The sequence below is a fragment of the Phasianus colchicus genome, chromosome 1, assembly GCF_987193195.1.
Source record: "Phasianus colchicus chromosome 1, bPhaCol1.hap1.1, whole genome shotgun sequence".
NCBI classification, from domain to species: Eukaryota; Metazoa; Chordata; class Aves; order Galliformes; family Phasianidae; genus Phasianus; species Phasianus colchicus.
Window position 1 is genome coordinate 21,923,746 of NC_143436.1, and position 11,408 is coordinate 21,935,153.

The 11,408-nt window shown below is 36.4% G+C and overlaps 1 protein-coding gene across 4 annotated transcripts in view; it reads left to right on the forward strand.

Annotated features, from left to right (window-relative positions):
* Window positions 1-10,846, forward strand: part of GRM8 (glutamate metabotropic receptor 8) — a 331,978-nt gene extending 321,132 nt beyond the window's left edge. For all 4 annotated transcript variants that reach the window (XM_090136829.1, XM_090136816.1, XM_090136825.1 and 1 more), the window contains exons 10-11: window positions 5,215-5,516; window positions 10,371-10,846. In XM_090136829.1, coding sequence (XP_089992955.1) covers window positions 5,215-5,511 — 297 coding nt within the window. In that variant the 3' untranslated portion in view covers window positions 5,512-5,516; window positions 10,371-10,846. The remainder of the gene's footprint in view (window positions 1-5,214; window positions 5,517-10,370) is intronic.
* Window positions 10,847-11,408: the final 562 nt, after the last annotated feature.

Sequence of the window (11,408 nt, forward strand, 5' to 3'; positions counted from 1 at the left end):
GGGAGTTGAAGCAAGATTGGTGGGACAAACTGATAGCAAAAAACCTTTATGGGAAATAATTCTTACTACAGTTCTGGCCTTAAAAATATGAAGTTAGCTTAAGGGACTGAGAAGATTCATAGAAAAGACATAAAGTACTTGATAGCAAGGATAAGGGAAAAATGAAACCATAATTCGATCTTCAGTTCTGTTACTGGTGGCGTGGGACATCAAGAGTGCCTGTCTGGATATGCTAGTCTCATCAGGATGGTTTAGACTCCAGTGTTCAGTGTTGAGTCTTCTTCCTTGGTCTGCACTTCTAAAGGGCAGATTGTGTAGTTAGCCAATAAGAGGCATAAGACCAACTGCATCTTTTAAACAATCATTTCTTTTTGGAATACAGGGAGCTGACTTAAATCTACATGAGGCACCCACATATCCTGTGATGTACAAAGCCTTCCTGTATAGCTTTACTTCACTGAGTACCAGAATTGCTTATCTTTTGTGCTGTATCTGCTAGCAGTTAGAGAACTTGCACCAAGGTGGAAAACATGGATTCAGTTCACTCAAAAAGTCACAATAGCTATATCGCCCACCCCTCTAAGTTATACTGTTAAAATCAGGGAATAGACTGGGTGAAAAGTATCCTCTCTTTTATCTACTAAAACTAAGTAAAAAGGAAAAATAAATAGGATAAGAAAAGCAGTAAGTTGGGGGAGAAGCAATGTGGACAAAAGTTTGACATTACCACTATTTCTGTTCTCTAATTAAAACAGTTGCTTTATGGTGAGTTGAAGGCATGTTATGTGCATGATATTGTCTCAGCAAGCATGAAACAGGTGGGGACCGAGGTGATTTTTTAAATTCTAAGCAGGTAGGCTGAGCTGAGAGTTATTCACTCTGCTACCTGAACTGGGAAACTTTCTTTGGTGCATACATGAACTTTTTTTGCACAGAAATTTTTCATGTTACCAGGGAGACAGTTTAGTTTCAAGTACTTCCAACTCAAGGAAGTCACTGGAGCACATATGCTTTTCTGAAATATCCTTGAATACCCCAATGTTTCCTATGTCAGAGTTTCTGTAGAAAGAAGAAGGTAGATCTTGAAGACATAGCAGAAGATGGAAAATCCCTGAATATCCAAATAACTATTACCTGTTTTAGCTGCTGAGGCAGTCAGAGGCTGTGTTACCATCCTTCTGATGAGGAAAGGATCTCGGTCATTTACTAGGTATGGAAATACTGTACCTGAGTGGGGACAGCGTCTGCATCATTAACATGAGACACAGTCTCATGAGGGATCTTCAATTACAAAAGTAGAAGACAATACATAAGAAGCCTGGGATCAATTCTGGTGTATAGGTGCGTTGGTGGATGAAGTTGGGAAGGTATTTAAGTGTCAAGTTTTTCCCATTATTTAAGGAGAAGCAAGATTTTTTTTGTGTGCACCACTGTGATTTTAGTTTTCTATCTTATAAGTTTACACTGTCGTGAATAAGGAGAATAGACATAGCAGACCTTGTTATATCTGTGAAAAGCTTTGTTGGACAAAAAGGTTGTAGTTCAGAAGGGATTTCAGTGTGTGGAGTACTGAAATTCATTTCTGTGTAGCCATGAATTGTGACAAAGGGACTTTATTCTCCTGTATCTTAAAGTGAGATACAACTGTAAAACTTGTAAAAAAATTATTCATACCTCGTACTAAACTGAAATACTTTTGTTGCAACTTGAATTTTAGGGACTCAGACAAAAGTCAAACCAAATTGTTCCTCTATCACAAGTATGCAGCCTCCTGTTTGCTAGACTTGGCCTGCAGGAAGGAGGATTCCAAAGATGGAAAGAATTAACATGCTCCTGTCCTGTATAGACTCTCAGCTTTGAAACTGACTAAAAAGAAATAGAAAATGTAATCAGGCCCAGACTGTGTAGCAATCAATTACAGTGCCATCTACCTGGACTTCTGCAAAGCTTTTGACGTGGTTCCTCACCACATCCTTCTCTCTACATTGGAGAGGTGTGGATTTGAAGGATGGACTGTTTGATGGATTAAGAACTGGTTGGCTGGTCACAGCCAAACAGTTGTGATCAACAGTTCTGTGTCATGGTAGAGGCCGGTCATAAGTGATGTCCCACAAGAGCTTGGTCTTGGGACTGGTGCTCTTCAACATCTTTATCAATGACATAGATGATGTCATCAAGTGCACCCTCAGCAAGTTTGCAGATGACACCAAGCTGAGTGGTGCAGTCAATACATTGGAAGGAAGGGAAGTCATCCAGAGGGACCTGGACAGGCTGGTGAAGAGGGCCCATGAAAACCAAATGAGGTTAAACAGGGCCAAATGCAAGGTGCTGCACTTGGGCTTGTGCAATCCCAGGTATTTATACAAACTGGGGGAAGAACACCTTGAGAGCAGCCCTGCAAGAAGGACTCGGGGGTCCTGGTGGACGAGAAGAGAAGGCTACTGGGAGATCTCATTGTGGCCTTCCAGTATTTGAAGGGAGTGTATAAACAGGAGGAGGAACTGTTCACATGGGTTGATAGTGATAGGAAAAGGGGGAATGGTTTTAAACTGAGACCGGGGAGGTTTAGGTTAGATATTAGGAGGAAGTTTTTCACAAAGAGGGTGGTGACATTCTGGAACAGCTTGCCTAAGACGGTTATGGATGCTCCATCCCTGAGGGCATTCAAGGCCAGGCTGGATATGGCTCTGGGCAGCCTGGTCTGGTGGTTGGTGACCCTGTACACAGCAGAATGTTGAAATTAGATGATCATTGTGGCCCTTTTCAACCCAAACCATTCTATGATACTATGATACAGTTGGAGTATGAAGTCAGATTGGTGTACATACCACACATAATATGCAGGTATAAATACATATTCAAAACCTTTCTCACAAATTTTAGCAAATTTCTGGAAGCCATTCTTTCTCATAAATTTTATTTTAGAGTAAATAATAATGGCAGTTTATGCAAAACAGGATCCCTGAGGCCTAAACTTAGTAAAGTCTGTATTCATTCTTTGAAAATCGTCCTGTAAGAAAATTTCCAACTTGCACAATTATCAGTGTTTCAGTATGTCTAGTAAATGTTTCAAAAATACAGCCATCATTAGAAATAAATCTCATTGTATATGAATTGTGATCCGCAACAACAAAGAATCTGTAATTTAGGTATTTTTCAAATAGGCTTTTGTGCTAGATATTTCAACTGAATCCACAGAAACTACCTTAGATTTTAATGATATAACACATGGAAAACATTTGTACTAAGTATGTTGAAATCCATGAGCTCTCATTATTGCAGTGAATATATGGTCATACTTAGCTCACTTACAAAGTTTACTTTCAGGTTCAGTAAACTTTCAGGTAGATATTGTTTCTCTTCTATTTTTGTAGGAGCTTGACATCATCGGACTTCTTATCTCAGCAAGAACTTTAAGATCTAGTATGATACAAATATCTGTTGCTAATGTGCCAAATCTATGTGTTTTACCCTATAACATTCAGTGATTCTTTATGTTTTTGCTTTTTTAAATATATTGACTATATTGACCCATGAGAGAAAAATAAAAAAAGATGTAACTATGGGTCAGGTATTTGAAAAAGACTTAAAAAAAGAGGAATCATTAGGAATTGTTTGGTTAGCAAGCAAAATATTTTTACTTTTGGTCACCTGTATGGTAACTGTTGAGTCACGACCTGAACCACTGATTGAGCACCTGGAAAAAGAGACCAGGTCATCTTTGGGAGCACAGGTGAAGGTGATTCACCTGCAAGATTGGAAGGGCTGTAGCATGGCTCCACCTTAGACCTCACTTAAGGGCTTACTTCCACTGAGGAAGGGTCTTTTGATGGGGGTTCATTGTTTGTGATGTTTTTCAGTAAGCCTAGATCTTTGGAGATGGGAGAGCATTCTTCTTTTTGTAACATATTCTCATTGGGCTGTTCTGGCTTCCATTGCATCGCTAATTGCTGTAGTGCCTAACTTTAAAAAGCCAATGTTGTAACAGTTTAACTGTAGAACAGCCAGTTTTGTTCAGAGGTGCTATTTGCAGGTCAATATACATCTGCATAGAACTCCTTCCACAGAAGTTTGGAGAAAAAAATAAGTCTAATGATGTAACAGTGGAAGGTTTTCATTAGAAGTACTCATGCTAAGTCAATATTTGTTTTCAGGGAAACTTAAAAGGAGTTTGGGAGATTGAATTGAATAGAGCTTTTTTACTGTAGACTCTGTAATATTTATTTCCTGGTGTACTCTCTTGCTGTATCATTAAAACAAAGTGTTGCTCCTATACATCTCCTCAGCACAACCAGAAATCCTGATTATCTTTCCAGTCTCATACTGTCTTCAGACTTACATTCAAATCCTTACAGACTTTGAAGCATTGTCTGTCTATTCTTAAAGAGTAGATCAGGGTTTCCCTCATTTTATGTGATAATTTGGCAGAATTATGCTGATGCTTTGCAGAGTGGTTCACAGTGGGAGTCCACTCTTTAGAAATATATTTTGAAGATATCATAGACTATCCCCAGTTGGAAGGAGCCCTCACGGATCATCAAGTCCAAATCCACACAGCCTCCACACAGGACAACCCCAGAATAAAACCATATGTCACAGATTCATACAAAAAATGTAAGATATTTTTTATTTTCATGGAGTATTGAAATCTTTTGTAATCTACCTTTCTGGTTCCCTGATTTTCTGATTTCCTACTTAGGACAAATTAAAAAATCGTCTATACTTTTAATTCTTCGGTAGGGAAACTTATATTAAGCTTGAAACTTAAACAACTTTTTGCATTATGCCTGTTGCTTGCTGAAATATGTAGTACATGCTACTGGATCACAATATGGCATTTTGTTGTAGAGGCATCCATCTATTAAAATGGATGATACAAAATTAGCTCTATTGTCACCCCTCTTTTTCTGTAGAGACCTATTTGTTTATTATATGCAAATACAGTTGTTATGAAATCTTGATTGTTTTCATGAGAATGAAGTTTAATAAACACTGTAGTTTCTAGTGTCTACACTTAAGGTTAAAAAAAACTGTATGGCAGCTGTACTCAGCTACAAAGGCAAATGAAGTTGAGGGTCTTTCTGAAGTATGTGCAGAAGAGTGTTGGTGTTTCCATTTTCCACCTTGTATTTTTAATAAAATTACTTTATCTGCCTTCATATGTTAAATCCAAATAGCAATGATTTTTATGTTGTTGTTTCTTTCCTTCCCCAGATGTACATCCAGACAACAACACTTACTGTCTCCATGAGTTTAAGTGCTTCTGTGTCTCTGGGCATGCTCTACATGCCCAAGGTTTATATTATCATTTTTCATCCAGAGCAGAATGTTCAAAAACGGAAGAGGAGCTTCAAGGCTGTAGTGACAGCTGCCACAATGCAAAGCAAACTGACCCAAAAAGGAAATGACAGACCAAATGGCGAGGTCAAAACTGAACTATGTGAAAGTCTTGAAACCAACAGTAAGTCATCTGTAGACTTTCCCATGGTCAAGAGTGGCAGCACTTCCTAATAGATGTACGTTCACAAGAATGCACTTTATTGTGATAACAAACTTTATTCTTTTTATTACTCATGCATGAATCCAGAGATGTGTCAGAATTCATATACAGTTGAAAGCATAAAGTTGAAAATAATTATTTATATCTTTCCTCCTTAATATGTTTTGTTATTCCTTTATCACAACTCATGAGCACTAACATCTCCCATTTAAATGCTTCCCATCCAAGTATTTGTTGTGGTTTAATTCATTTCGGTACAAAAATATGGTAATTCCTATACAGCTTTATCATTACATGTTCCAGTTTGTCATGGGTTAGCACTAGGAAGTTCTTTCCTGTGTCAGAAAAGCTCTTGAATCTTGCCACTTCTCTAAAGTACTCTGATATAGAAGAGAAGAGAGGTTATATCTTCCATTGTGCGGCATGACACACAAGCTGATAAACTGAACTTCATAATAATGACTTTAATAAAATGTGAGTACAACTGATAACTTAACCCCCAGAACTCAGCAGTAGTGGAGAATCAGTAGAGAATTTATTGAGGAGTTAAATGACACGTGGATTATACAGAAGCTCTTCAAGACTAATTTTTCAAGGATTTTACTGTAAATGAGATTTTCTGAAATTTCATTACTTTCCGATGATGTTGACAGAAAACTGAATAGTACTGAATAGTATGCTTTTGCTTGAGCATTTTCAGAGAAGTACCAAGTTTGAAGCAAAATGTCAACTTATTTAATAAAAATTCAGTTCCCACTGAATCAACCAGTGCTTGCCAAATTGAAGAATATGTATGAATATTCCATGGGTTTACTGTGCTATAGTTGCTGAGTGCAAACTAATTCTCTTGCAAAACCCATGACCTTTCAAAATGCATGAATTCACCGGATTGAGGTATGTGTTTATACAGCTTCAGATTTGCACATATGACAAAAGACAGAGAAAATGTTGAAATTGCTTGTGGATGAAATTACATCATGGAAATGTAAAGAACTCATAATTTCTAAAATCTTCAGGAGCGTCCAAGAGAAAATTCAGAAGGGAAAGAGAAATGGATTTTACTGAGTTTGGAAAATGGTCAGCTTCTGAGGAAAGGCCAAAGGAGGGATTCCACAGTAGGGTGAAAGGGAGAGCAGGAAATATAGTCTTGAGTATCTGATACTTATCTACTGTATTATCTAATTAAGAAATGCTGTGTCTGGTATTCTTTAAACTATGATTATGCATAATTCAAGGAAACAGCTGCTGTCGGAATCAAGTCTGCTCCTCCAGTAGCGTGATGTATGCAGGATAATGAGTGTTTACTGGGCTCTGAATGTGATTTTGACAGTAGTACATCAATATAATTTTGAGCTCGCTAGGAGCTCTTGACTAGGCTTTGATCCAGGCATCATAATGGTTCATAGGCAAAAATTCAACTCAAGTCATTTGCACTCCAGACTGCTGTCCCTCTGTAATTGAGCTTTGGCCTTAAGATGGGTTTCTGTCTTCTCAGAGAGTTCTCTACTATTAGAATTTGTTCATCTGTTTCTGCCAAAATAGATACTGTCAAAACTTTTGGAGATTCCTATGAGTTCCTGGTACACAATGAGAGATTAATCCTTTTCACTAGGTCAGCAGTGACAGGTTCTCAACATTGCCGAATTTCTTCTACTGTCACAATTTGAGAAATCAGTCACAGCATATGAAACTGAAGCAGGCTATTCCTAATATTCCAGAAGTGGGTAGTGAGTGGTTTCTTCTCTTTCCTAATCATAAATACTGATAGAAATAATTATCCACACAACAAGATGAAAAACAAGATAAGATGGTCGGTTAATTCCTTTAGTTTCCTGTCCATCTCTGCTCACTCTGGTTCATCATTTTCCGTGTAAATAGCCTCCTTTCCTCTCATGAACTGACACCTTTTTTGGAAACACATTCATAAAACAAAATATATCTGGTAAATGAAATGACAAAGAAATCACAGAATTGTTGGGGTTGAAAGGAACCGAGACTATTGAGTCCAACACCCCAATAAATAAATTAAAAAAACAAAACAACAACAACACAAAACCATCTAGAAACCACTAGAAACATAATAATGATAAGTACTTTAGATTCATATAGGTCAGTTCCCAATTATAGTTCTAAAATACTTTAGATCCTCTTTTCGTTTTGTTCTTTTTCTTCTTTGTCTCATTCCAACAGTGGTGTAGTAACTTGAACTAGAAAAGAATGTTCATTCCCTGATATATTTTGAGCCAAGTTGTTGCCTTTTCTGGCTAAGCTTGCCAAAGTATGGTGTGTTTTATTGCTGTTAAATGCTCACCGTCTTAAAGAGCAGGACACCTGCTGCAGAAGCTTTCAGATTGCCACGCAGGCACTATAGGCTTATTATAGTGAACTTTAAAGATAATTTAAGTATTAAACAAAAGATAAAAATGTTTGTATACTATATTAAATTTGACAGATTTTGAACTAGGATCTATACTAACTTCTTTTGTTGTCATTCTATTAAAGTATCAATGCTCAGCAGGATAATTTTTGTTTCATGTTAATTTTGTCAAAAATGTTGAGTTTCAGACATACAGTCAAAATGGTGGCAAATTAACAAGTTAATTAATTAATTAACAATTAACAATGCTCTAAATCAATTGAGGTAACTATTTATTTTTGTGTTCTAAGCTTCTTGAAAATGTATTCAAATAATTCAGCTTACTGAGTTGTGATAAATCTGATTATGTTGTATCACTCTGGGCTAAAAACACACACATGAAAAGTTACAGAACTCAGCTGATACAGGGTAATGTGTTAAACTGGCTTAACCTGATCGCTTATCTGAGCTTATGTTCAGAGTGAAGGAAAAAATAAGCTCTGCTTCCTCCATCCTTTTGTTCCCAAATGTGAAAAATTTGCAGATGCTCCTTTCTTTCTTATTTCTTTTCTGGGGACAAAAGCTTTTTATGCTCTAAGGAACTTGATGCCATTTCAACTGTCCTATATTATTCTCAGACGGAACTTAAAGGGATAAAGGGAAAAAACAGAAACCACTCAGAAATCCAGCTGTGGGAGCATGGGAGAGTTTAGATGGCAGGCTTGCATCCCATCTGAAAGATCTTAAATTTGTAAAAGGTTGTATTTACTTTGAGTGTCCCAATATATAATAAAGCTGTTTCATGTTGGTGCTGGAATACTGTGATTGATCAGCAGACTTATTTCAAAGATTTGCTTCATATGCCTGGAGCAAGCTTGAATTAGCTTTCCCAGACACAAAGTGCTTCCAGACATGAAGTTCTCCAGTACACTGGAGCTACGTGTGCAAGTGAGAGTAAAAAATATTTCATTTTGCATCTTCCTTTCAGTTATTAATTCCTGTATATAAATAATTAGGGGAGGGGGGGAAATGTAGTGAAGAATTACAATGGCCTGATTCTATTTTGTATTAAAAAAAAAAGAGAGAGAAATGCAGTATTAGAATTGAATTGAATTTATCAGAAACTCTAATAAAAATGTAAAGGAAATAGCAAGCATAATTATTTATATTATGAAATAATGTTTTACAGTAATTTTAGCCAATGGAGGTGCCATTTCTTGGTGTATATACTGTGCTCTTTCAAAAGCATCAGATCATCATATCAGGCTAGATTTAAGAGAGAGCGTGAAGAATTATTCTCCTATTTCAGATGTTTCCATTAGAATCTACATAGGAAAAAAAAAAAAAAAGAAGAAGAAGAAGAAAGAAAGAAATTAAGATAGAGAAATAGAGTTAAAATCTTTGAATCTGTAGACCCAAACATTTTTGTGCCATCAAATTACTTTCATACTGCCAGCTTCAGTCTTCAGTGTCGTAAGAACATGTCTGTAGCATATGAAATATAAAACATACTTGGGGAACAACATCGATCGTTATGTACCCTGACCTAATCCTTACAAAGCAGGGGGAGAGAGAGAGAGAGAAACAGAGACAGAGAGAGAGAGAAACTGGACTTCCAGCAATCTCTCTTCCATGTACCCCACTGGTTTGCAGACAGGGAGCCACCTGTGAAACCTGATATACCCTGATATACCTGACTTTCCTCTTCCCATCACTGTATTTATACTGCAGTAGAAATTTGGGTCACATTCTTTTATGGCAAAGGGATAAATTATAAGGGCTAGAAGCTAACATAAAATTCCATGTAAAATTCATGGTTGTTACTTTTTGATACTGTTTTTAAATGTCTCAATTTATTGCTTCATTTTGAATGAGAAATATCAGCTTAACCCAATGGCAAAAATGACCATCAGCATAAGAACATCATAATAGTATGGCAGCTTTAAAACACAAGGCATTTTTGCTGGAGATGTTTTGTGTTTGAAGGCTACACAGAGAACAGGTGCTGTATTGCTGTAGACACGAGCTACTGGTTTCGACAACTAGGTGGGCAGTCCAACACTACCTGCAAAGTTGTCTGCAACTAGCAGAACGAGTAAAAAAAAGGAAAATACAAACAGCAACAAAAACCAACAATCCAAAAAACAACTTTATATTTAAAAGTGTGTATAGAATTAACCAAAATAATAGTTGACAAACTGTAAGCTGAAATTCTTTTAAAGGAATTCTGAAACCAGTAGTAAAACATAGCTACTAAAAATTCTGATGATAGATACAGAAAAATCAAAATACTGTAGAAAAAGTTCCCCAAGTCAGAAACAAAAGTTATCATAATGAATACAAAAACCATCTTATTGCTTACATACATGCTTGAACTTTCTTAATTTTTTCCATGAACATTTGGAAATACACTGAAATGCTGAATTCAAATACTAAATGTATTTCTTTCTCTCTTCTTTCTAAAAAAAACCTGAACTTTTGTTTGTTTTGTTTTATTTCTTTGTTTCTTTACAGCCTCCTCTACCAAGACAACTTATGTCAGTTACAGCAATCAGGCAAACTGAGCAGGGATGAAATTAAATGGAAGACCTCCAGGATGGGATCTTGCAAAAAGAAAGACTTTACCATCACCAGAATTCAGTCCTGGAAATATCAGTAGTCTACATTCAAATCAATAGTCAGTCTCCTAAAGAACAAGGATTAAACAAGAGGCAAAAGGCAAAAAGAGACAGGGGAAGGAAAAGTCCTGTTTTATATCATATGTAGACAGTGTCAAATCTCTGAACTGTTCACTCACAAAAGGAAGTAAATCACAAAAGGAAAACAAATGTTAGCTTGTGAAAAAAATGCTGTTGAAATAAATCATGTCTGATGTTATATTTGTAAGTACTTTTTTGTGATTGTGACAATTTCCTTTCCTGTCCTACATTGTTCAACTTGTAAAAGAAGAAGAGTTTGTTTCTTGTGATGGCTGACTGAATTAAGTCCTGGGTTATGCTAAAATAAATGCAATGGTCAACGCATGCTAATTTTTATACAAAATAATTTATTTCTAATAATAAAGGAATGTTTTGCAAATGTTGAGACTTGTTTTGTTGCAGTTTTAAGAAAAAAAGAAGTCCTTACACTGTTGTCTATTGTTTGTTTAGAATGTGCAGTAAAGGTGGGTGTACAAATAAAGTAATAATCATGGCATCAGAAGAATGCAGTGTAAACTCTAAGCATATGTGCGTGTGTATGTATGTGTGCACGTGTGTGGGTGTATGTACGTGCATGCCTGCATGCATGTGTGTGTGTACTCTGCAGTGTGTGAATTTATTTGTTCAAAATTTTGTAACTATATTTTCTAATGGAAGGATTTCCCCCCCCTTCTGACCCTCAAAGTAAGTGCATTTTATATGTTTGTAAAGTGAACGAGTCTTGATGGTCATTATTTTGTATGATTGTATTATATTTTTGAACCTCAACTGATAATTCTGATCCTCTTCATTTATGGAACTTACAATTTGTAAGAATATATGGTAGCTAGACTGGATTAATCTTAAAATTTAT